This window comes from Mus caroli, unplaced genomic scaffold (assembly GCF_978045245.1).
Source record: "Mus caroli unplaced genomic scaffold, Mus_caroli_1 scaffold_2, whole genome shotgun sequence".
Lineage (NCBI taxonomy): Eukaryota > Metazoa > Chordata > Mammalia > Rodentia > Muridae > Mus > Mus caroli.
In genome coordinates, this window is record NW_028227257.1 from 164,808,426 (window position 1) to 164,836,138 (window position 27,713).

Sequence of the window (27,713 nt, forward strand, 5' to 3'; positions counted from 1 at the left end):
AAACACAGCCTAAAAATTTCAAACACTTTTGCAGCATTTCATTTGGAATATGCATCCATTATTTCCAAACTATCTCAGTGTTTTCTCCAAGGATGTTCTCAGGGAGATTTCCATTTAACATGAATCTTATCTTCTTTTATAAAGACTCAAACCTCAGAGTCACTATTGGTTCTATAATCTTTATTTATATATCCCAAATGTCACCAGAACCTAGGTACTTTTCTTTTGAGAATTTATGCATGTCCTTGTTTTAAGTTTCATAATATCTACACCAATTCAAGCTTGTGGTTTATTTGTAGAAACTGTCTTTAGCATAGGCTTTATCCTACCTTACAAATTCAAGCCATATTAATCATCTTTAACACTATTTTTGTGAATTTTGTCTTGGTTAAAACAGTCCATTTTTTTCTCATATTCTGAAAAAAATTTGCAAATCTTAATTTTGAATACAATAACCTATACTTTTATCCAAAGTTTTTAGGCTGAGTCTGCCTTATCTTTACAATGGTATCAACTCCAACAATGTGTTAGAAAATCATATCTCTAAAATTAACTGACTTAGTAAAACAGTTATGCTTCGACCTATATCTATATTTTTTTAAAATACTAATCTAGCAGTTGGTTTCTGGGTCTTTCTTAACACAAAATGTTTTCATTATTTTTACTTTATGTGTATATGTGTTTGCCTGTATGTATATCAGTGTACCACACATGTGTAGTAACACAGAGCATTTTAATTTAAATATCCCCCTTTTCAAAGAAGGAAATATATTAAATTGAAACAATCCCTTTCCCCAGGTGGCTTATTATTCAACTAGCCAAGTGTGTTGTGAACCATATTTTCCTTTTCTTTGCTAGGTTAGAAATAGTTTGAAATGAAAATCTAGGAAACACCATCTTCAACAAATGGTGATGATAAACCTGGATGGTCACATGTGCAAGAATCCATATTTTCTCCCCACACAAAACTGAATACCAAATGTACCAAATAACTAAACATAAACTCAGATACACTAAACCTGATAGAAGAGAAAGTGGGGAATAGCCTTTAACTCATAGGCATATAAAAAGACTGTATGAAGAGAATTGTGTTAGAATAGGCATGAAAATCAACAATTAATAAATAGGACTTCATGAAAATGAAAAGTTTCTGTAAGGTTAATGACATTATTATTCAGACAAGGGAGCAGCCTATAGAATAGGAAAAGATGTTTAACAACACCACAACCAAAGGAGGAATAATATCCAAAGTACACAAAGAACTCAAGAAACTAGATATAAAAAAACTAAATAACACAATAATAATTATAATACAGCTGATTCCAGGCTCCAAGGATGAATTGGCAGGAATGGGCCTCCCCAGCCCCCTTCATAAGTGCATTTGCCATTAAACATTTGAGCGTTGATCAGGAAACTTAACTTAGCTCCATTTTTCTCTAGACCACCTAGTTCTCTCTCTTTCAGCTCCAGTCTGCCTCCCAGGTGTACCCCGTTTCTTGTGAGCAGCAGGTCGACTTCCAACAGTCTGGCGTCCAAATGTGGGGCCTGAAGGAAGGAATGCTGCTTGGTATGGAGCTCCACGGAAAGAAAAATAAAAGGTTCATATCGGCACTGGAGCAACACGTTCACATGCTGGTGCTAGCTTAAATCTTCATTTTTAAAGTGTTGCTGGAGGTGTGGAAAGATATGGGCTAAGCTTGAACAGCACTAACCCAGCGCTGGATTCACTTAGGTCAGCAGTGAATTATGGGAACTAGGAACTGATTAGGCGGTTGTCTGCTGCTTCAAGTGAGAGGAAAAGGGTTTAAAAAATAATGAAACAGGTGGTTGTCCGCAGTCAAGAAGTGCATCAGACTAGAGGAATAGGGCTTAAAATGATGGAGTAAAATATATAGAGGAAAATGTATTTTGAAACTCTCCCAGAGGCAGAGAAAAATTCGGGGGACGCCCTGCCTTTTTTCTCTGGCCCCTACAGCAGAAGTTCTCTGCCCTTTGTGTGGTCTAATGTCTAGTCTAATATCTGGTGTATCGGTCCGTTCACATGTCAATCCATGTGTGTTTGTGTCTAGTTATCTGAACGACTGAATGTTCCGTGTTTCGTGTTGGAAAATAAAGATGGCTAAAACTTTATCTGCTGGTTCAGCAAGAGAGTCTCACACTTTGGCTGAGTATCAAGCACAGCAGGAGGGCTCCTGCTGGAAAAACAGTTTTTTTTTAAAGAAAGGGAGTTTGCAACCTCTCATTTTAAGGCAAATAGGCTGGTAGTTGTTCCTTCCTAAGAAAATTCTTTGCAATCGTGATTATTGCGTTTAGGTAATGACAAGGTGCCTTTTTTTTGTCTTATAATTATAGTTAGAAAAATTGAAATTCTTTGATTGGTCCAAATTTATTAGATTTGTGTCTTCATCACAAGAGTATTAGCTTATAAGTTATTGGGTATGGTCAAATGGGTGTACCACTGGTTACTAGAAAGTTGGCTTTAACCTGGTAACTCAGGTTTGGAGTCTTTCCGACACGTGGCATAAGGCAGGCCATGAGGCTGGGCCTCTAAGGATACTTCTAGTTGAGATAATATTTAAAGTGATTCTTATCCTAGAAAGTAGAATAAAGATAAGATTTAAAGTAATGTCTCTATAATGAAGCATTAAGACTTGCACTGTCATGCATTCATAGGTATAAATTGATAGCCAAATTTCACAACGTGATAGTGAAGTTTTGATGTTTATTCTAAGGTGATAAATTGTTTTGAAATTGGGTTTTTGCTTTCCCAAGGCTGTAGATATTATTTTAATATCGCAAAAGAAACTTAATAATTCTAAAATCTGTCCTCATGGCAAGAGGAACAAAGCTCAGAGCAGCCTCTGTGGGGTTTGTGTGACTTTCTTTTGTCTTGCAAACGGTGCCTAAGGAAGCTCTCAAAACTTGCCTCTCTTTGTCTTCAGGGAAAATTCCTTTTAGCTAAAAGAGCACTGTTGCAGATATATCCAGATGTTGTTCTAAATAAAGTTTAAATTCAAAGTTTATAAAAGGTCAATCAGGCTGTAGAATTTATCAGGACATTGCGATTTGACTTGCCTACTTCATGTAAAGTTATTATAGATTTAAGAGTTTTTTGGTTTTTTTTTTTTTTTTCCTTTGCATCCGGAAAATTGTAAAGAGCTTGCTTCTAGTGAACTTGTAATCACTGGAAAATTTTGCCTCTAGGTATGGCTTATATAGCCTTACCTCATGTAAGAAAAATTCTTAGTGTCTCTGCTTCAATACAAGAAGCTAAGAGTTTGAATCTTTCAGTGTATATTGTTTCCTAAGTGGAAAGTATTTTATTAGCTAACGCCTCTCAAGGGAAGTTTACTTTAAATCCTTGCTCTCACACAAGGAGCTTTTAAGTTCTGGGGAGTAGCTGTTGCTCCAGAAAAGATTCAGAGGCAATATCTTTTGAATACTTAGGATTTTAGTTATACTATAAAATTGTGGTACAGAAAATCTAGAACGAAAAATTGATTTGCTTCAAAATTTTATTTTCAAAAGCTTCCAGAAGATGTTAATTGGCTAGGACCTCACCTTAAACTCACCACAGGAGAACTTAAACCTTTGTTAGGTGCTCTTAAGTGAGACACAAATTAACTGGCAAAGAAAAAAGACTTTGCAGAAAATAAAGCTTTTATAATTGTTATCAATTATAATCAATGGTAATTAAATATTAGCTGTGCCCACAGCAATTATTTGGCAAGAGAAAACATTATTATAAAGTCATTTTTCTTCTCCTCCCAGCCGACCGTGGCCCACATGGAGCCGGCCTGCTGCTGGCTGCTGTGGGGTGGGGCCATGGGATATGCAGCTTTCCCTGAGTGGTTGTTGCGTAGGAGGCCGCCAGAAAGCGTGTGCCTTTGTAGCAAACTCAGGGGAGGGCCGCGCTCCTCATTGCCCCCATGAGCATCCACCTGTCCCTGCTGGGGGTGGCTGTATTTTTCCTGCTAGGACTTGGGGTGCTCTGCCGCCTTTGCTCTGGTTTCCTGACCCACAACAGATTGGGCCACTTCAGCCTCTACAACCTGGGAGGAGGTCCAGAGGTGGGCAAGGTTGAGGTGGCGTTCAACTCAAAGCACAGTTTTAACATCCTATTGACAGCTGCGGTGCTAATAAAGAATTGTAAGAGAAATTGGTATATTTTAGAAAACCTATAACAAAAATTCTGTATTAAGAAACTGACAAAGTGTCTGTTCCTTGTTCAAAACAGCAATTAATTTGCTTATTACAGAATATTAATATTTGATCTATTGCATTTTAAATAAAATTGACAATCATTATCCCAAAGATAAGCTAAAAAATTGTTTTATGCATGCTTCTGTATCTTCTATAAATTCATGCATGCATGCTTCCCAATTACTGTGTTTAAAAACAGCTTTCTTATGGGAGAAAAGTATATGTGAATTAGATCACACACTTATTCTTTTGAGTTTTCTCCTGCTTAAGCACAGATAATTAAATTGTATGCTGTAGATGGTGTTTTAAAATGTTGAATAATTAAGCTTTAATTTGTATGTTTATTAATATACATATTAAGGACTTTGAATGATTTTCAAAAATTGTTAGGTGATATTAATTGGCTTCGCCCCTATTTAAAGCTTACTACAGGGGAGTTGAAACCTTTATTTGATATTCTTAAAGGGAGTTCTGATCCTACCTTCCCTAGATCTTTAGCCTCAGAAGGATTGCTGGCCTTGCAACTAGTGTAAAAACCTATTGAAGAGCAATTTGTCACTTATATAAATTACTCTTTACCTTTACATCTGTAAATTTTTAATACAATTCATATGCCTACAGGATTGTTATGGCAAAAGTCTCCTCTATTGTGGATACATTTAAGGATTTCTCCTAAAAGTAATATCTTACCATATTATGAAGCAGTAGCTCAGATGATTATACTTGGAAGGAAGCAGGCACTAACTTATTTTGGCAAAGAGCCAGATATCATTGTTCAGCCTTACAGTGTAGGTCAAGATACTTGGCTGAAACAGCACAGTACAGATTGGTTGATTGCTCAAATAGGATTTAAAGTAACTATAGACAGCCACTACCCTCAAGATTGGTTGACAAAATTTTTAAATGTATGTGACATAATATTTCCCTTACAACCCTTACACAATGCTGTTCTGGTGTTTACTGATGGATCCTCTAAAGGAGAGCTGGATATCTTATCAACAGGTAATCATAAAGACTCCTGGCCTCTCAGCTCAATTAGCAGAATTAACAGCAGTACTGAATGTCTTTCAGTCTGTGAATGAGGCTTTTAATATTTTTACTGATAGTGTATATGTTGCACAATCGGTACCCTTATTGGAGACCTGTGGTACATTTAACTTTAATATGCCTGCAGGATTCCTGTTTTCACAATTGCAAAACATCATTCTTGCCCGAAAACATACATTCTATATTGGCCACATACGATCTAATTCTGGTCTTCCTGGACCTATAGCAACAGGTAATGATTGCATCAACAGAGCTCTAATAGGAGAGGCCTTAATTCAAACGTGATCATGAAAGATTCATCTCTCTCATCATACCTTAAGGCTCTGACATAAGATCACTAAGGAGCAGACAAGAATGATTGGAAAACAATGTCCTAAATGTATTACATTATCTCCAGTGCCACATTTAGGAGTTAATCCACGAGGTCTTATGCCTAATCATATTTGGCAAATGGATGTAACTCATTATGCAGAATTTGGAAAATTAAAATATATACATGTTTGTATTGACACTTGTTCAGGATTTCCTTTTGCTTCTCTGTATACAGGAGAGGCCTTTAAAAATGTAATTGATCATTGCCTACAAGCCTTTAATGCCATGGGATTGCCTAAACTTTTTAAGACAGATAACGGGCCATCCTATTCTAGCAAAAATTTTACTTCATTTTGTAAAGAATTTGGCATCAAAGATAAAACTGGAATTCCTTATAACCCCATGGGACAAGGAATAGTTGAACATGCTCATGGCACTTTAAAAAACTGGCTTTTAAAAACAAAACAGGGGCAGTTATATCCCCCAAGGTCACCAAAGGCACATCTTGCTTTTGCTTTATTTCTTCTAAATTTCTTGCAAACTGATGTTAAAGGTCAGTGTGCAACAGATCGACTCTGGCATCCAGTTACTTCTAGTTCCTATGCCATGGTAAAGTGGTGGGACCTATTAACTAACGAATGGAAGGGTCCAGATCCAGTCCTAATCTGGGGAAGGGGTGCAGCCTCGCCTCCAACAGCGGAGGTGGCAGTTATTAATCTTCATGAGGAAGCATTCTAAGTACATATTGTGGCTTTGGTCTGAATTGGGAATAAGGTGTGCTAATGAGGGCTGGACAGTCAAAGACAGGTGCCCAGATCTTGGAACCATACTAATCTAAGACAGAGGTACATGCCAAAAGGCTGTGGCTGTTGATAACACACCACAGAGCCATGTTTTGTGTGAAATATATCACAAACAAGCTGCACATAGCCTCCAAGATGGAATTGGATGGTTCAGGAAGATCGAAGATTTCCTAAGACAAGCACAGCAGCCAGCCACCATAATTCCCAGGCAGTACTATAGAGCATAAATAAATTTTATGCCTCAGTTCAGCTTTTTTTTTTTTAATATTAATAACAGGGGGGAAATCGTACCTCCCCCAGCCTGAAGCAGGCTAAGCCAGACCTTGACCTTGCTGCCACGAAGGAGATTACCTAGGGTGGAGCCTTCCTCCCTAGATCACTCTATTGTTCAGCCATTACCAATGTTCCCCTTCAAGATACTGCTACCTGCTGGGAGGCCACTGAGCTATTCCGGAGACTACACCCTAACCTGCATGTCATCACCTGCAGCTGGTCCTAGGCTCCAAGGATGAATTGGCAGGAATGGGTCCACTCCCTCCCCCTCTCCACTCTTTATAAGCGCATTTGCCATTAAACATTTGAGCTTTGATCAGGAAACTTGACTTAGCTCCATTTTTCTCTCGACTGCCTAGGTCTCTCTCTCTCAGCTCCAGTCTGCGTCCCAGGTGTACCCCGTTTCTTGTGAGCTGCAGGTTGGCTTCCAACAGCTCCTCCTATAGTGTTACAGACCCGTTTAGCTCTTTGAGTACTTTCTCTAGCTCCTCCATTAGGGGCCCTGTGTTCCATCCAATAGATGACTGAGCATCCACCTCTCTATTTGCCAGGCACTGGCATAGCCTCAAAAGAGATAGCTATATCAAGGTCCTGTTGCAAAATCTTTCTGGCATATGCAATAGTGTCTGGGTTTGGTGGTTATATATGGGATGGATCCCTGGGTGAGGCAGGCTTAGACTCTTTTTTTTCCTTGTCTGTTTGTTTTGCCCATTTCTGATGAATTATTTTTTGTTTTATCTTTTGTTTTACTTTTATTTTATTATTATTCATTAGAAGTCTGTTTTCTAGTGAAAAACAAAAGATTTGTTTGGGAAGGAGTGTGGGGAGGAACTAAGTGTAAGGGAAGCAGAAACTGTAATCAGGATATTCTATGCAAAAAAACAAACAAACCTATTTTCAATAAATAAGGAGAAATATTCAAATGAGGGCAAACATATGAAGCAGAAAATTCTCATATGGCCACTCCCAGAATACTAAACCAACTTATGATTCAATATAATATATTCAATACATAATTTAATTTAATATATGGAATTAGTTCTTATGGACCACTATACAACGAGTGACTTATTTACTACCAAGAAGAGGAAAATGAATCTCTAACAATGTAAACAATTGTAGCTCTCAGTTTTAATATAATTTAATTTAGCTTTAATAAGTGGGAGTCAGTAAAATTAAAGGCTACATTTTAATATTTCCAAAGGTCAGTTCATTCCATGCATTTCTCTAAATGTCATTTATTCTGTTACCCATAATAAGTTATGTATTTAATTGAAAGGAATCCAACTTTAGCACTTGCAAAGCATCTACAGAGCCATTAATATACAAAACAGTGGATCAAACTTGAAAAACTAGTATGTTATCACCTATCTGCCTGTGAGGGCTCTTTACGGATGTGAAGAAAAATTTTCAAGTTTTTTGAGGAAAATTGCCTGTGTAATTGACACCATATTCCTTTTTGGATAAACTTAATACTCCTTTTCAGTAGCTCATCAAGTTGGAATAACATTTGTCATATGAGTATGTAGTTGACTTTAGTTTCTGAAGTCAAGGTCACATTTGTATACCTTCAATACCTCAACTATGAGAAATGTAAAATGATGTAAGACAATCTGAAAGTAATGCAAAGAGAAAATATTCACCATTTACATTTGGATAATCCAAATATCAAGTATTTGTTTTTTATGTTTGTAAGTCTATTTATATTGTGCACACACACACACACCATAAACATTCTCCATTTGTAATTTACAAGTAAATGGTAGTAAACTCATTGATAGTATTTGTTATGATTTAAAATGAAAATAGGGAAATTCAGAAATTCAGTATGAAAAACTTGAATCATAAAAAAAATCAAAGAATGTTGAATTTCTATATAATGTTCTTTCTACTTGAAGTTTTCATAATAGAAATAGTTAGATATTCAGTTCTTTGTTTCTTGCACATATTATGTACAGAAATTCGTAGGAGAATTTGATATTTACATGTATATTTTCAATGTATATCCTAAACTAAGAAAGGCCATTTAATATCAGTAGAGATTTTATATTAGATTTTCTATTTGTTACAATCTTGAGTCAGGTGAGAAGACAGTCTCAGTGAAAGACTGTCTACTTTGGGTTGACCTTTGGGGGCATCTGTGGAAGATTATTCGAAATAAGTTAATGTGTGTCATCAATTTAAATTAAGTAAAATTACTTTGAATAACTTAAATTCAGAAGATCCAGTCCAGTGTGAGCAGAACCATTCTCCAGGCAGGGCATCCTAAATTGTATAGCATAGACTAACTAGCAGAAGACTCGGCATGAATTCATTCACCCTTCTGTTCTTCATTGTGGATGTGATATGACCAGCTGTCTCTAGCTCTTGCTGGCTTGGATTCCCCACAGTGATGAGCTGTAACCTGGATTTATTAGCTACAAGGATTTTCTCACCTAATTTTTTTTTTAGAATATTTTGCAATAGCATCAAAAATAAAATTAGAACAATATGAGAGACTTTTATTTGAACCCTAAAGTGATTTCTTCCTACTCAATTATATATGTCAATGGCATCATGCTCAAACTATTGTTCCTTTAGATTTTACACAAATAAGCCCAACTTTCTATTGAATATTAATGATTCTTAAGTTATTTACTCACTATATCTTGTATGGTAAAATTGTAAATTCAAAAATATTTTAGAGCACTATTTTAGAACCTTATTAGAATTAATTCCTTACAAATAGTGCCATGTTTTGGTTCATTTAAAAGTACATAGAGCCGGGCCTGGTGGCGCATGCCTTTAACCCCAGCACTCAGGAGGCAGAGACAGGCAGATTTCTGAGTTTGAGACCAGCCTCATCTAAAAAGTGAGTTCCAGGACAGCCAGAGCTATACAGAGAAACCCTGTCTCAAAAAACCAACCAACCAAACAAACAAAAAGTACATAGAAATAGTGTTAGAAAATATAATAATTTAAATAAGAGACATCCTTAGTCAGAATAATTTATGTGATATCAGAATTATAATACTGTAGCATCCATGGTGCAGTTTTTAATTTGGCTTTAATATTAAAAATATCATATTTTTAATATTAATTATTATGTTAAGTGAAATAAGTCCGCAATATCAAGACACACTTTACATGAATTTCTTAAGGTACATAGAACAGACCAGTTTATAGACAGTTATAGAATTCTGGTTGTCATTCCGGTTTCTGTCTCCACCTGTAGCAGATCCTCTGCCACAGGATTCCATACCCAAATAGGACTAGGAGGGAGCAAGCATCCCAGGAGTGTAGGCAGGCCTGTGAGTGCAGGTAATATCACCACTGCTGCTCAGAGGAACCTGCCCAGAACCCTCAAGACACAGGAAAGTAGGAGCTGTTTGGGACAGGAAGCTTCCAGTCTCTGTCTGCGACCAGAGCTGATCCTGTGCCACAGAGCTACATACACAAATACCATCAGGAGAGAGCTGGTCTCCCAGGAGTGTCTACACATCTGTGAAAAGAGATAAGACCACTACTTCTCTTCAAATTTCTGGCCCAAGAGGGACCCTTACAGAGCCATCAGGACACAGGACAAAGGATGAACTGGTGACAGAATCCTTCTGGTCTAGGTCTATATGCCAGACCTAACTCTGTGCCACAGCTCTCCATACCCAAATTACTCCCAGAGAGAACTGGTCTCCCAGGAGTACTGACACACAGGCTTGCAGGAGGGACAAGCCAAAGTCAGAGAAAACAATACCAGTTACGCCAGAGATAAACAGATGGCAAAATGCAAGCTCAAGAACATAACTAAAAGAAACCAAGGCTACTTGGCATCATCAGAACCCAGTTTTCCCACTACAGTGAACCCTGGTTATCTCAACATACCAGAAAAGCAAGACTATGATTTAAATAATATCTCATGAATCTGATAGAGGAATTTAAGAGGACATAAATAACTCCCTTAAAGAAATACAAGAGAAAACAGGCAAACAGGTAGAGACCCTTAAAGAGGAAACACAAAAATCCCTTAAAGAATTATAGGAAAGCACTAAAAACAGGTGAAGGAATTGAATAAAACCATCCAGGATCTAAAAATGAAAATAGAATCAATAAAGAAACCACAAAGGGAGACAACTCTGGAGATAGAAAATCTAGAAAAGAGACCAGCAGTAGTACATGTAAGCATCACCAACAGAATACGAGAGATGGAAGAGAGAATCTCAGGGGCAGAAGATACCAAAGAAAACATTGACCAAAAAGTCAAAGAAAATGCCAAATGCAAAAAGCTCCTAATCCAAAACATCCAGGAAATCCAGGACACAATGAGAAGACCAAACCTAAGGATAATAGATATAGATGAGAATGAAGGTTTTCAACTTAAAGGGCCAGTAAATATCTTCCACAAAAATTATAGAAGAAAACTTCCCTAACTTAAAGAAAAAGATGCCCACGAGCATATAAGAAGCTTACAGAACACCAAATAGTTTACATAATATTTACATAATATTTTTCTATGAATTCAGCACTACAACGGAAAATAGATGGAAAAAGGCAACCCAACTAGGGAAACAACACCCTATAAAGAACAAGAAAGTAAGCTTCTTTCAACAAACCCAAAAGAAGAAAACCACAAAAACATAAAAATAACATCAATAATAACAGGGGGCAACAATCATTATTCCATAATATCTCTTAACATCAAAGGACTCAATTCCCCAATAAAAAGACAAACAGACTGAATATGTAAACTTGACCGAACATATTGCTGAATACAGAAAATCACCTCAGTGTCAAAGACAAACTCTACCTCAGAGTAAAGGGGTGGGAAACAATTTTCCAAGAAAATGGTCCCAAGAAACAAGTGGGAGTAGCCATTCTAATATTAGATAAAACCAACTTTCAACCAAAACTCATCAAAAAAGATAAGGAAGGTCACTTCCTACTCATCAAAGGAAAAAATCTACCAAGAACTTTCAATTCTGGAGCACTATGTTCCAAATACAAGGGTGCCCACATTTATAAAAGAAACGTTACTACAGCTAAAAGCACACATTGCATCTCACACAATAATTGTGGGGTACTTCAACACCTCACTCTCATCAATGGTCAGAGAAACACAAACTAAACTAACAATTTTGGACCAAATGAATTTAAAAGATATCTATAGATATGACAACAGAAACTGAGGAAATCTAAAAAAATAACCAGATCCTACTCCAAAAGCATATACTGAACAAAACTGGAAAATCTGGATGAAATGGACAAGTTTCTAGAAAGATACCAGATACCAAAATTAAATCAGGATCAGATAAATGATCTAAACAGTCCCATATTCCCTAAAGAAATAAAAATAGTCATCAATAGTCTCTCAGTTGAAAAAAAAAATCCCAGGACCAGAAAGGTTTAGTGCAGAGTTCTATCATATCTTGAAAAGAAACCTAATAGAACATTTCATCCTAAATCAAAAGAATATACCTTTTTCTCAGCACCATATGGTACGTTCTCCAAAACTGACTATATATTCAGTCCCAATTCAGATCTCAACAGATATAAATTGAAATAATCCCATGTCTCCTATCAGAACCTATGGATTAAGGTTGGTCTTCAATAGCAAGAAAAACAAGAGAAAGCATACATACATATGGCAGCTCAACAATGCTATACTCAATGATAATTTGGTCAAGGAAAAAAAAAGACTGTTTTGAATTTAATGAGAATGAAGATACAACATATCCAAACTTATGGGACATAATGAAAGCAGACCTAAGAGGAACACTCATAGCACTGAGTGCCTCCAAAAAGAAACTGGAGAGAGCATACACTAGTAGTTTTAACAGCATACCTGAGAGCTCTAGAACAAAAAGAAGCAAATACACCCAAGAAGAGTAGACGCAGGAAATAATCAAACTCAGGGCTGAAATCAAACAAATAGAAACAAAAAGAAGTATACAAAGAATCAACCAATCCAGGAGGTGGTTCTTTGAGAAAATCAACAAGATTGATAAACCCTTATCTGGACTAACCAGAGGGCACAAAGACAGTATCCAAATTAACAAAATCAGAATGGAAAATGGAGATATAACAACAAAAACCAAGGAAATCTTAAAAAATCATCAAATCCTACTCCAAAAGCATATACTAAACAAAACTGGAAAATCTGGATGAAATGGACGCATTTCTAGAAAGATACCAGGTACCAAAGTTAAATCAGGATCAGATAAATGATCTAAACAGTCCCATATTCACTAAAAAAATAAAAACAGTCATTAATAGTCTCCCAATCGAAAAAATCCCAGGACCAAATAGGTTTAGTGCAGAGTTCTATCAGAACTAATACTAATACTAATACTCCTCAAACTATTCCACAAAGTAAAATAGAAGGAATTCTACAAAACTCATTCTATGAAGCAACAATTACTCTGATACCTAAACCACACGAGGACCCAACAAAGAAAGAGAACTTCAGACCAATTTCCCTTATAAATATCGATGCAAAAATACTCAATAAAATTATCACAAACCAAGTCCAAGAACACATCAAAACCATCATCCATCATGATCAAGTAGACTTCATCCCAGGGATGCTGGGTCGATTCAATATACAGAAATCCATCAACGTAATTCATTATATATATAAAACTCAAAAAAACAAAAAAAAAACAAAAAACAAAACAAAAAACAAAAACAAAAACAAAAAAACTGACATGATAATCTCAGCATTTGAGGGGATATAATTTGGAAAGGAATAAGTCAAAATGTCACTATTTGCAGATCATATGATAGTATACTTAATTGACTCCAAAAAATCTACCAGAGAACCCCTAAACCTGAAAAACAACTTCAGCAAAGAGCCTGGATATAAAATTAACTCAAACATATCAGTGACCTTCCACTACTCAAATGATAAACAGACTGAGAAAGAAATTAGGGAAACAACACCCTTCACAATAGTCACAAAAAATATAAAATACCTTGGTGTGACTCTAAGTAAGTGAAAGATCTGTATGACAAGAACTTCAAGTGTCTGAAGAAAAAAATTGAAGAAGATCTCAGAAGATGGGAAGATCTCTCATGCTCATTGATTTACAGGATTAATATAGAAAAAAATGGCCACCTTTTTGAAATCAATCTACAGATTCAATGTAATCCCCATCAGAATTCCAACTCAACTCTTCACATAGTTAGAAAGAGCAGTTTGCAAATTCATCTGGAATAACAAAAAACCTAGGATAGTGAAAACTATTCTCATTAATAAAAGAACAGTAATCACCATCCCTGACCTCAAGGATACTGGTTATTGTTGGACAATAATATGATTAATTTCAGTATACTCCATATTTAAAATTAATCAAATGAAAAGATTCTGTTATGCTTATTTTACAAAAATATTAAGAAATAAGGAACACAGCTGCACAGACTTTTAATTCTAGTACTCTGGAGGCAGAGGCAGTTGAATCTTTGTGCATTCCAGGCCAGCCTGGTCTACAGAATGAGTTTCAGGACAAGCAGGGTTACACAGAGAAACCCTATCTAAATGTCCCACCCCAAAGTTAGAAATAGTAAACCCAAGTAAATGTGTAAAGGGAAAAAAAATGAGTGCTGGCGTAGAATCACAGTCATATTAGCTCTAAAGAATGAAAATGATGATGAGTTAAGCAAACCAAACACTACTGGTCTTTAAAACAAGAAAAACTAACAATAATAATGATACTTTGCTAATTAACTCCTAATGATACTTTGCTATACTCATAGGTGGATACTTAATCCTGCCATCTCACTCCCTCCTGCAGCAGATGGACACAAATAGAGAGACTCACTGCCAGACATTACACACACACACACACACACACAATTACAGAGAGATGATGGTTTTTCTTTTATTTTAGTATAATTTATTTTGTTACTGTTTTTTCTTTAAGAGTAAACTACAAAAAAGAGAAAGACATCTATGGTAAGACAATCACCATTGTTTCTCATCTCCTTATGGTATAGGGCATATTCACATGTATACTTTTTTTTTTAATTAGCTATTTTCTTCATTTACATTTCCAATGCTATCTCAAATGTCCCCCATACCCTCCCCCCCACTTCCCTACCCACCCACTCCCACTTCTTGGCCCTGGCTTTCCCCTGTACTGAGGCAGATAACGTTTGCACGACCAATGGGGCTCTCTCAAATGATGGCCTACTAGGCCATCTTCTGATACATATGCAGCTAGAGACACGAGCTCCGGGGGGGGGGGGTACTGGTTAGTTCATATTGTTGTTCCACCTATAGGGTTACAGACCCCTTTAGCTCCTTGGGTACTTTCTCTAGCTCCTCCATTGGGGGCCCTGTGATCCATCCAATAGCTGACTGTGAGCATCCACTTCTGTGTTTGCTAGGCCCAGGCATAGTCTCACAAGAGACAGCTCTATCTGGGTCCTTTCAGCAAAATCTTGCTAGTGTATGCAATGGTGTCATCCTTTGGAAGCTGATTATGGGATGGATCCCCGGGTATGGCAGTCTCTAGATGGTCCATCCTTTTGTCTCAGCTACAAATTTTGTCTCTGTAACTCCTTCCATGGGTGTTTTGTTCCCAATTCTAAGAAGGGGAAATGTGTCCACACTTTGGTCTTCGTTCTTCTTGAGTTTCATATGTTTTGCAAATTGTATCTTGGGTATTATACTTCTTTTATCTATTTAAGTCCAGACTAGACTTCATTTGCTTGGCAATCAGAATGGGTTGCAGGTGATATCTGGGACATCTACAGTTAAACTAAATGAACTTTGGTTCGATTTCCTGTGGCTCTGCAATGGAGCATTCTGGGAGGGTCAGCTTTGATAGAAGTCAATAAAATGACCCTTCTATCCTGTATTGTGGTCAAGTTATATGAGTGCAAGTTACCTCTGGAGGATGAAATTCCAGCTGAATTAAGACAGAGAAAGCAGAGTACTAGCAGTTCACATGCAGAGAAAAAGAATCTGGCACAGAGTTGATTGTCCAGTTCCATGAAGTCACACCAGTTAGTCAGGGTCAAACTGCCAAGTTGATTTGTCAACTCACAAAGTGACAAAATATACAGGTGTTGCCTGGACCACTAACTTTTGGGGTAGCATATTTGCAGCAAGCTATAATTGCAATAAACCTCCTGTATGATTTCAAGACTCTGTGTGGATATGCTGAAGCTCAAGCTCAATGGCAGATTTTCTGTAGATCAAGCACAAGGCCCTGATTTTAATCCTAATCACTGTGAAACCAAACAAGGTTCTCTTTGGAGGCAGACATAGAAATATATGCCAGATATTCTAGAATTCCAGAAGGTAAAGGCATCAAATGATTCAGCTTCTTTTCTGATCTGGCCTATTTTCAAGCACCTGTTTCACAGGGGAGGTGATGGGATTTGTTTCAGTAAAAAGATGCACATAACATATACTTTAAAATTACAAACTTGTTTTATCTTTCACACTTCAAAGAACTGAATTTAAAAAATGAGGTGAACCTCATAGTCTCACAGTCTAATGCAACAGAATTAACAAAATGTGCTTACTTTTCACTTTTAGTGTTTTTCTATTTTATCAATAAATCAACCACATTTGAAAGAGGGATGGCAAAGACAATCTAGTTCATAAATCTAATGTATAATGTAGACAGCTGGTTTCTTGATTTGTACTTCAGACTTCTCTGGTCTAGTTCTACCCACACATATGATGGTGATGCCTAGTAGTTGATTTCATGGAGTCTTCTTTATAAAGTAAAAACGAATGAGAGGGCTACTTTTTTGGATATTCTTGCAGAACAGTTGGACAAAATGTTTTGCAGTCTAAATTTAATTTCTTGAATGGGCAATAACAATATTACTACTACTACTACTTGTACGAGTAGTAGTAGTATTGGTGGTGGTAGTAGTAGTAGTAATCTTTGTATCATATTTATGATAGTGCATATATTCATGTGTGTGTGTGGATGTGATTCTGCATGTTCCATGGCACTTGAGTGGAGGTGAGAGGGCAGTGTGGGTGCCCATGGTTTTCATTTCACATGTTCGATTAAGAGTCCTTTGCTATTTTCTTCTATGTATTTCAGCTAGCTAACCCCTGTTTCTAAAGACACTTCTGTCTTTGCCTCCCATCTTCCCTTAGGAACACTAGGGTGCAGACATGTTCTGCAATGGTCAAGTATATGTGCATTCTGAAGAGTCAACCTCAGGTCCTCACACTTACATGGGAAGTGATTTAGGTTCTTAACCACTTGTCTAACCCCCAAAAGAACATTTCTTCTGATCCATCAAAGCCATTAGAGAAGGCATGAGTTTAAAAGACCACATAGTGGCAAGCAGATGTACTCACCACAATGAGCTTCATCAGACGTGTCAGAGCAGTCTGGCTTGTAGTCACAAACAAGGTGGGATGCGATGCACTTCTTGTCTTGGCACAAAAAATCTGTTTCTTCTGAACAAATATCAGCGGTTTCTCCAACTATGAAAAAAAAAAAACCCAAATCCAACATTGATTCAATATTGTCATAATATTGCCATTATGGTTTAAGATAGCTGCTTCATAGATTTCCAATTTTTAAGTTAGTGATTTTTTAACAACTGCCCAAGGTGGACTTCGGGACAGCCACCTATCTTTTATTCAACCTACAGTTATTCATCGCATCATTCAACACCTGCATTTTCATTAAATTAATTTTTTAAAGAAATTCTGCACATGTAAGCAATGCATACTGAACACTGTCACCATGCATCTTCCTACCAGCCCAGCCTATAGCAATTTTATACTGGTTTGTGATCCACTGCCATTAACCAGGGCAGTCTGCATGAAAATTGGTTTGTAAATATCCATAGAAGCTTGATGGGCACAGAAGTGAGTATAGAACTAAGAGCAGTGATTCCTTTTCTCCTAGAATCTATCAAAAGCCAAAAATTCAGAGTAACAGGGCAGGTTGTATCTTTCACCCTTTTAGAAGCTTATCATTTTTGTTTAAATAGTTTTTAACTCCAGTTCATGGGTCAAACATCCTTTGTAGTTGTTGGATCAGACTAATTTATAGAACCTTTCCCCTAAGTTCTGCAGTTAAATTTTGCTCTCTGTCTAAATGTTTCAGTTTATGACATAAACTTTGTTTGCATCCTTTTCACAACAATTTCCTCACCAACTGCAGGCTTTTCATTTGTGGGTCCTACATAGGGTGCTGCTCAACCACAGACTCAAAGAAACAACATATTTTCTTGTTCCCTTGTATTGGTCATCCTTCTCCTAGGGCTACAATTATTAATTTCATCTCTTCTAAGAGCTGTGTGATCTGGATTATTTTCACTTTACTGAGCAATGTCCATAGATCTCTCTACACTCAGCACTCTGGTGGAGTGGAAGTTTCCATTATATTTTACTGGGACTACCAAATAATTTAATATTTAGTTTTTAATTAATAAGTGCAAGTTATGATAATGGAAGTAATACTGGTTCCACTAAAGGGGAGGTAGTAGATGTTCATAGAATCATGAAAGTATTTATATTTTTCAATTTCCATTGTAGACCTATAGAAAAATGACATATCATAGCTTCATAGTATCTTAAAATTATGAAACTATTTTTATATGGCAAGTATCCCAGGTGGGACAGTATCTATAGAAAAATGATATATCATAGCTTCATAGTATCTTAAAATTATAAAACTATTTTTATATGGCATGTATCCCAGGTGGGACAGTATCTGAATGGTCATTCCTTCAGTTTCTGCTTCACACTTTGTCTCTGTAACTCCTTCCATGGGTATTTTGTTCCCCCTTCTAAGAAGGATAGAAGTATCCACACTTTGGTCTTCCTTCTTCAAGAGTTTCATGTGCTTTGCAAATTGTATCCTGGGCATTTTGAGATTCTAGTCTAATATCCATTTATCAGTGAGTGCATATCATGTATGTTCTTTTGTGATTGGGTTACCTCACTCAGGTTGATATCCTCCAGATCCATCTGTTTGTCTAAGAATTTCATAAATTCATTGCTTTTAATAGCTGCCTAGTACTCCATTGTGTAAATGTACCACATTTTCTGTAACCATACCTCTGTTGAGGACATCTGGGTTCTTTCCAGCTTCAGGTTATTAGAAATAAGGCTGCTATGAATGTAGTAAAGCATGTGTCCTTATTATAAGTTGGAACATCTTCTGGGTATATGCCCAGGAGTGGTATTGCTGGATCCTCCAGTATTATGTCCAATTTTCTGGAGAACTGCCAAAATGATTTCCAGAGTGGTTGAACCAGCTTGCAACTCAGACAGGCTGGGTTGCAAGCTACTGTGGATGCCAACAAGAGCTTGCTGACAGGAGCCTGATATAGCTGTCTCCTGAGAGGCTTTGCCAGTGTCTGACAAATATAGAAGTGGATGCTCACAGCAATCCATTGGACAGAGCACAGGGTCCCTAATGAAGGCACTAGAGAAAGTATCCGAGGAGCTGAAGGGGATTACAGCCCTCTAGGAGGAACAATAATATTAACTAACCAGTACCTCCAGAGCTCCCAAGAACCAAAGAAAACACATGGTGGGACTGCATGGCTCTAGTAGCAGAGGATAACCTAGTTGATCATCAATGGGAGGAGAGGCCCTTAGTCCTGTGAAGGTTCTATGCCCCACTATAGGGGAATGCTAGGGTCAGGAAGCAGGAGTGGGTGGGATGGTGAGGGGGGAGGGGATAGGGGGTTTTTCAGAGGGGAAACTAACTAGGAAAGAGGACAACATTTGTAAAGTAAATAAAGAAATTATCACATACAAAAATTTTTAAAAACAATTTTAAAATCATCTTCAATAACATAACTAAGCTTATAAATAAATATCTTTATTGAATAAATGGCTATAAGCTGGTATGCCTGCGTTTGGGAAATTTACTTCATTTTAGGTTGCATTTTTAAGATTAAAAAGACCAGACTTTTGTAGATTCCATCTTAGTGCATTATTATTATATTTGAGTCATCTTTACGCTGCTAAACTTGTAAAACATCTTTAGATAAAACTTGTAAAACAGCAAATCCTAACTACTAATTAAATAAAATGGTGTAAATTTGAAGAAGGAGGGAGAGCTAATCTAAGACTAAAATCAACAGTTTAAGTATAGAAACTTTACTATGTTACTGTAATTAACTCAAGTGAGAATTTATTGTGAAACCAACATAGTACATGAAGACTCTTCAGTATGCAAGTCTATGCAATTTGGGTTATTTTATATTTTCAATATATGAATATGAATATAAATATATAATTATTCCTGGAAAATTATGTTTTGATTTTAAACAGTTAACACCCACTTTTTAAATTATTTAAAATATGATAACTATACTAAGTCTTTAGATAAGGATTATTTTCATCAGAAATATATTACTGCAAAGATATGAATAGACTAGAAGTCAGTATTCAGGGGTACAGTGAATTGAGTGAGTTGAATGATATCTATGGTTTTTATGGAACAGCAATGTATATCAGGCACAAATAAATTTTAAGAAGGAGACTTCAAAATCCTAAGAAAGTATCTTTTAAGATAAGAAAGTGGTAAATTTAAAAGATAGATTACTTAGTGTTCCAGTACCTTGCACATATACAATCCTAATCGATCTGTTTGATCAGCCAAATGATAAAAATAGCTATTGAGATGGTTGATAATATGTGAAATGAAAGGTATTCTCATATATTCTATAGTGGTGACACCAGAAATGGAAGGCCATTATTGGTCAGAATAATCTGAGTAGCACCACATGGCATCTAAATAAGATAAGACTAGATATTTATCCAACTAAAATAATAGTTTAGCAGAGTCTGGTTTTGCTACTCATATGTCCATGTGTTTAGCCCTGACCATTTGGCATAAGATAACCTATCTGGGGCATATCTTCAGAAAACTGATTCTTCTTCTTTCAGCAGCCATCCACTGCCTATAGCTCTTCATCTCGACCTTGTGAGATTTCTTTCATCCATGTTGCCATGACAACTGGTGCCATCATTGTCCAGGACTTTCTGAAGTAACAATCTTATAAAATTTTCATGAGTGCAGATCCTTGTAATAAAGAGAAGATACTATCTCACAGCAAATACTATGGTCTAGTGGCTCTACAAACTCTTGGTCCCTTCTTTCATGATGCTCCCTGAGCTTTAGATGTAGGACTTATCTTATAAATGTGTCATTTCATCTGCAGCTGGTCAAATGGGGAAAATAATTGATCACAGATTCCAAACCCCAGTGAATGGTTTTGAAGGAGAGTGGTGAGTACATAGAAGAAGATTTATAGGAGAAGGTGGGGGAGACTATGTAAATATTGTCCTGATATATGAAATTCTAACAACAAACAAAACAAATAAAAGTAGAATTTGTAACATAGTACTGGAAATTTATTCAAACATTGTGCTGTGTGATGTAATTGAGGGTGTTTATGGATTACTTTCAGCAGGGCATAAAGTAACCCCATTCTGTACTGTTGTGTACACACTTAACACTTTATTATCTTAGAATGGTCTTTAGATACTTAGCTAGGAGGGGGCATATGCGAGGGAACTCACTGAAAAGGAAACACTCTTTATAGGAATTTCTTCATAAACTCTATTCTTCTTAGTTTCCCTATGCAAATTCCATAATATATCGCAAACTAATATTCCTAAGATACTCCCATTTATTTGAATGAAAATTGACATTTACAGTAATAAAAGGGGTAAATCTCTGCTACGAATATTTTTTCCTAGGACACTGTCTATTATAGTTGATTGACCTTTTTTCTAGAAAGACTATGGGAGCAAGGTTTGCAAATAAAAAAAATCTCAACATTGCAGGCAAGGGGATATTATGTGGTCAGTATTTCTACATGTCTAGAAATAGCATTACCCTTTATTCTCTTTATTCTCTGTGATCATTTAAACCTTTTAGATTAAGAGAGAATGTGGGGTTTAAAGAAGGACAGTGTATATATCAGACAGTTGATAGCAAAACATTTGAAATTGCCATTGTAATGATCTTAATGGCAAAAAATTTCAGCTAGTGTCAAAATGTTCACTGGGCTGCATAGCAGTGCATAGAGAGAGCTTAGACAAATAGAAACAAATGTGACATCAGTTGACATAGATATTGGAAAATACTTAAGATTGACTTTTCACTTTTCTGAAATAAAAAAATGTGACTTTATAAACTCTTCATATACTTTTGAAGGAATTATATATGCAAACTTTCCCTGTCTATCATAAAACCAAATGTTTTCCTTGAACATTTTACATATAGATGCATTTTAAATACCTATTTCTTATTTATGCTCATGTAATTTAAACCATATATTGATGCACACTTCAAACTAATGGTTTAAATGATTGCACAGAAAAATCACGTATAGGTATAAGAAGGAAGAAGAGGTATTCAATAAAAGAGGAACAGCTTTGACTTTTCTTTTGTGCTCTACAGAAAGTAAAATTCTTATTAGTGTGGTTATAGTCAAACAAGACTTGTTAAGTATGGAGTGACTTCCTGGACATAAGCTTTCTGCTTTCCCAAGGTACAAGAACCTTATGGAAGTTAAAGTTGTCTAAATGCCAAAGCCTTATTACTCTGTGGAGGTCTTCAGTGGGCCTTCTGGAGGAAGATCTTTTTATTCTTTCACAAACTCCCCTAATTATTAGAAAGACACATATGATCAGAGAAAGCTGAACTAACTCAAACTTCATTTCAATGTATTTTTCATTTTTAATGTATAGGAGATAAAATTCAATTTTCATTTCTACTCCCTACAATGTTTACAGGCTTAAAATAATTTATATGAATATGATCTAGAGATACACTAACAAGATTTAAAAAGATATTGTTTGGGGATAAAATTAATAATTTCTTAATACCCCATCTCTTTTCCATTTTTAATCATTGAAATTACATATTAATCTTACTTTAGATTTAAAAAAACCATTTAATACTTTGTACATTACTTATATCTAAAGTAATTAAGAGAATGAAAGCATCATCCAGCCAGATGAATTCCTGTGAGTCACAGATAATCAGGATAATCACCTAATTCCACGTTTGCATTTCTACCAGAGTGGTACAATTAAGAGAATTTTAATGAACCACTGAGAAATCAGCAATGAAAATAAATCCAGGATGTTCCCATGAACAGAGCACAATGGATTAAAAAAGAAATGTGTAGATGGTACAGCTAGGGAAGGAAAATGTATCAGAGCTTTATTAGGTGAAAATAAAATAGAGAAAAAAAGGACAAAAACTCTCAGAAAGTCACCAGTCTCCAAAATACAAATGTGGTATGTTCTCTTTTTCTATCTTGAAATCCTTTCCTTTGTGTGTTTAATTTGTGTATCTAAGAAACTATACATGGGCTTTGGTGAGGGATACTTTTAGGAATGGGGAATTGCAGAATAGAGATGAAATGGAAGTAGAAACAGAAAATATTGAGACAGAAAGTTTCAATGAGGATTGAGGATGATGGGTATAGAAGAATGAAGGGGCCTGGCAACTGCCAACCAAAATGAAATGTGCTTGAAGAACTAGCTTGGGAATGGATGATCATGAAATCAAGTAAATCATATAATGAGAGGGGAAAATAGAACAAATGTGATATGTATAAATATTGGTATTGGGGGTGCATTTTGAGAGCTGATGGTTTAAGCAGGGATGGGGGCAGAAGAGTGGAAAAAGGGAAGAAGAGAGAGTGAGTTAGACAATACTAAGGTCATATGAAGGAGCATTATGACGCACCACTAGCTTGTAAGTTTATTTATTTGTAGTATAATTTAAAAAAAAAGAATATGAACAGAATATTCTGTATGGGTGATGTTTTAGAACTTCATTGCTGTGAAGAGACACAATATGAAGGCAACATTTATAAAGGCAAACGTTTAATTGGGGCTGGCTTACATTTTCAGAGGTTCAGTCCATTATCATGGTGAAAAGCATGACAGCGTACCAACCAACATGGTGCTGGATTAGGAACTGAGAGTTCTATATCTTGATCCAAAGGCAGCCAGGAGGGGATTGGATTCTGCACTGGGTAGAGCTTGAGGGCATGTGTGTGTGTGTGTGTATTCTCAAAGCCTGCTTCCAGCACCACACCTACTGCAACAAGGCCACAGTTCTTAGTAGTCACTCTCTATGGGCTAAGTGTTCAAACACATGAATCTATGGGGCCTGACCTATTTAAGCCACCACATTCCATTCCCTAATCCCCATAGGTTTATAGCCACAACATAATGGAAAATACATTTAGTCCAACTGTAATGGTCCCTTATCATAGTCTCAACAATGTTTAAAAATGGTCTATCACAATCTCAAAAATGTATAAAACTCCAAAGTTCATAGTCTCTTCTGAAATTCATGCAATCGCTGAGCTTTCAAAAGCAAAAAGCAAAACACATTCTTTCATCATATCATAGCATGTTACTATCCCAAAACATCAGGAGGGGAGCACAGTTTAGAAATACTGGACCAAAGCTAGACTGAAAAACAGCTGGGCAAACTCCAATCTTTTGAATTCCATTTCTGTTGTCAAAATGCTCTTTAGATCTCCAATTCCTTTCAACTTTGTTGACTGCAGCAATGTTCTTTCTTTTGGGTTGTTTTCACTCCTTGTTAGCACCATTTGTCTGCAGGTATCCCACAGCTCTGGCATCTCTAAATTCTTGGGGGTCTTTAAGTCAATCTAGGCTTCATCTAAATGCACCATGCAATGGCCTCTCTTGGTCTCCACAAAGGGACTCCTCTGTGGTATATTTGACCTTGGTGACTCCTTGGTTGTGGAGGGAGATCTCATACCTCCTTATTCTATTCTAGACTCTAAAGCCAGAGCTACACAACTGAAGCTGTCAAGTTCTGCTGCTTTCTGGGACTGGAACAGGGAACCCTTGTTTTATTACATCAGCAGCAGCATTTTAGTTTCAATTTTTCCTCTCTCTTTGCCTAAGCTTGGCTGTTCTGAAACTTGCACAATAGACTGATCTTGAATTCAGAGATCCACATGCCTCTGTCTCCTGAGTGCTGGGATTAAATGCATGTACCACCATGCCGGGACCTAAGCTTTTCATCAATTCTTTTTCACTAAGAATCTTTACAAGCATGCTCACTATTCCTCAAGATCTGGATTAAAGTTGTGTTTTGATCTGGATCAAGACCTTGTGTCTTCTAACCTGAATATTTGGGATCAAAGGCATGTTGTCTTCTTGCCTGTAGATCAGGTGTGCCCTAAATTTCTGGATTATAGTTCATTCTAGATATAGTCAAGTTGAAATGCAAGAATAGCCATCATGATCTACCCCTTCTCAATTTCACACACAATCATATCCTCTTATGCCTAAATAAAAATAATAACTTGTAGGGGCAACTTAGCCAAGCAGGCCCAGAAGCAATGCTGGCTCATGTGCCACTGATACTTCTTCCCTGAGCCTACCTAGAACCTTTCCAGGATAGCTAGAGACTACTATCACTAGATCAGGCTATGAAGTGAGACAATGAGAAAGAAAAATGAACACATCTGGCTACTTGAGAGCCAATGAGCTGTTGAGAGGAGGGTATAAAGGTTTGCCCAGTTCCTGCAATAAATGAGTGTGCTTTTACCATTTTCCTGACTCCTGGTGTCCGTGTCCTTGAATCTCTGCCTTTTTACCCCTGTCCCTAAGGGTCCTGCTCATGGTTGCAAGCAACAATAACTATGTCATATTAATGCCTAACGTACTATAACTATCCCTCCTACAACCAAAAATGAATTAGAAATTTAGAACTGATAGCAATTTTGTATCCCAGGTCTCTCAGAGACCAGTCTGTGCAGAAGAATCTGTGGGATGAAGAAGCAACAGAGCTTCTTGGACAGGGTCCCTTCGGGCCTTCATCATCAGCCAGAAGGCAGAGCTGAGACTCAGACCTCTGCACACCTTCCCAGCCATGGGAGATTCAGCATCCAGGAAGGGCTCTGACCCTGGGACTCGGGCAAAATCACCATCTTATATCTGGGGTCTCTCAGAGACCAGTCTGCACAGGAGAGCACACGGGCCTCAGAAGCAATAGAGGGTCTTGGACAGGGGCCCTTCAGGCCTTCATCCTCAGCCAGGAGGAAGAGCTGAGCTCCTGACCGCTGTGTTCCTTCTCTTTCAGAGGAGCCCTTGCCTGCAGAGAGTGCTCTGACTACTGGGACTCAGGAGAGAATTGGACTCCTAGGAGGGCTGACAGAGGCTAACAAAATCACAAGAGGAACAAGGTACAGCCAGAGATACCTAGAACATCTAACACCAGAGATTACAACATGGTAAAAGGCAAACATAAGAATCTTACTTACAGAAACCAAGACCACACTGCATCATCAGAACCCAGTAGTACTCCCACCACAGCAAGTCCTGGGTACCCCAACACAACTGAAAATCAAGATTTGGACTTAAACTCATATCTCATGATGCTGGTAGAGGATTTTAAGAAGGACATTAATAACTCACTTAAAGGCGCAGGACCTGAGACTGCATTAGTTAGGGAAGCAGAAACCTGCCTGAGTAGGACCACAGGCCTCATCCGGCCAGATCAGCGCCAGGGTAGCGGGAGCGCAGGGTTGCCTGACACCCGCCAGCTACCCACGACCCCCGCCACAGGATTTTGGGACTGCTGGTGAGTGGAACACAGCTTCTGCTCCAATCCAATTGCACGGGACCTGAGACTGCAGTAGTTAGGGAAGCAGAAACCGGCCTGAGTAGGGCCACAGGCCTCATCCAGCCGGATCAGCGTCAGGGTAGTGGGAGCCCAGGGTTGCCTGACACCCACCAGCTACCCACGACCCCCGCCACAGGATTTTGGGACTGCTGGTGAGTGGAACACAGCTTCTGCTCCAGTCCAATCACACGGGACCTTAGACTGCTCTGGTTGGGGAGAGAGAAATCCGGCCTACATAGGGCCACAACCCTATTCCGGTCAGAAAAGCACCTGGGCAGCTGGGGCGCAGGGTCTGCTGACACTCACCAGCTACCCACAACACCCACCACAGGATCTTAAGACTTCTGGTGAGTGGAGCACAGCTTCTGCTCCAATCCAATTGCGCGGGACCTGAGACTGCATTAGTTAGGGAAGCAGAAACCTGCCTGAGTAGGACCACAGGCCTCATCCGGCCGGATCAGAGCCGGGGTAGCGGGAGCGCAGGGTTGCCTGACACCCGCCAGCTACCCACGACCCCCAGCCGCAGGATTTTGGGACTGCTGGTGAGTGGAACACAGCTTCTGCTCCAATCCAATTGCACGGGACCTAAGACTGCAGTAGTTAGGGAAGCAGAAACCGGCCTGAGTAGGGCCACAGGCCTCATCCGGCCGGATCAGCGCCAGGGTAGCGGGAGCGCAGGGTTGCCTGACACCCGCCAGCTACCCACGACCCCCACCGCAGGATTTTGGGACTGCTGGTGAGTGGAACACAGCTTCTGCTCCAGTCCAATCACGCGGGACCTGAGACTGCTCTGGTTGGGGAGAGAGAAATCCGGCCTACATAGGGCCACAACCCTCTTCCGGTCAGAAAAGCACCGGGGCAGCTGGGGCTCAGGGTCGGTTGACACTCGCCAGCTACCCACAACACCCGCCACAGGATCTTAAGACTTCTGGTGAGTGGAGCACAGCTTCTGCTCCAATCCAATTGTGCGGGACCTGAGACTGCATTAGTTAGGGAAGCAGAAACCTGCCTGAGTAGGACCACAGGCCTCATCCAGCCAGATCAGCGCCGGGGTAGCGGGAGCACAGGGTTGCCTGACACCCGCCAGCTACCAACGACCCCCGCCACAGGATTTTGGGACTGCTGGTGAGTGGAACACAGCTTCTGCTCCAATCCAATTGCGCGGGACCTGAGACTGCATTAGTTAGGGAAGCAGAAACCGGCCTGAGTAGGGCCACAGGCCTCATCTGGCCGGATCAGCGCCGGGGTAGCTGGAGCGCAGGGTTGCCTGACACCCGCCAGCTACCCACGACCCCCACCGCAGGATTTTGGGACTGCTGGTGAGTGGAACACAGCTTCTGCTCCATTCCAATCACACGGGACCTGAGACTGCTCTGGTTGGGGAGAGAGAAATCCGGCCTACATAGGGCCACAACCCTCTTCCGGTCAGAAAAGCACCGGAGCAGCTGGGGCGCAGGGTCGG

At 38.3% G+C, this 27,713-nt stretch overlaps 1 protein-coding gene across 1 annotated transcript in view; it reads right to left on the minus strand.

Moving 5' to 3' along the window:
- Malrd1 (MAM and LDL receptor class A domain containing 1) overlaps positions 1–27,713 on the minus strand; it is a 745,053-nt gene that overhangs the window by 220,307 nt on the left and 497,033 nt on the right. Inside the window, exon 29 of the mRNA XM_021156265.2 lies at positions 16,942–17,070. Within this exon, the coding sequence (XP_021011924.1) occupies positions 16,942–17,070 (129 nt within the window). The remainder of the gene's footprint in view (positions 1–16,941; positions 17,071–27,713) is intronic.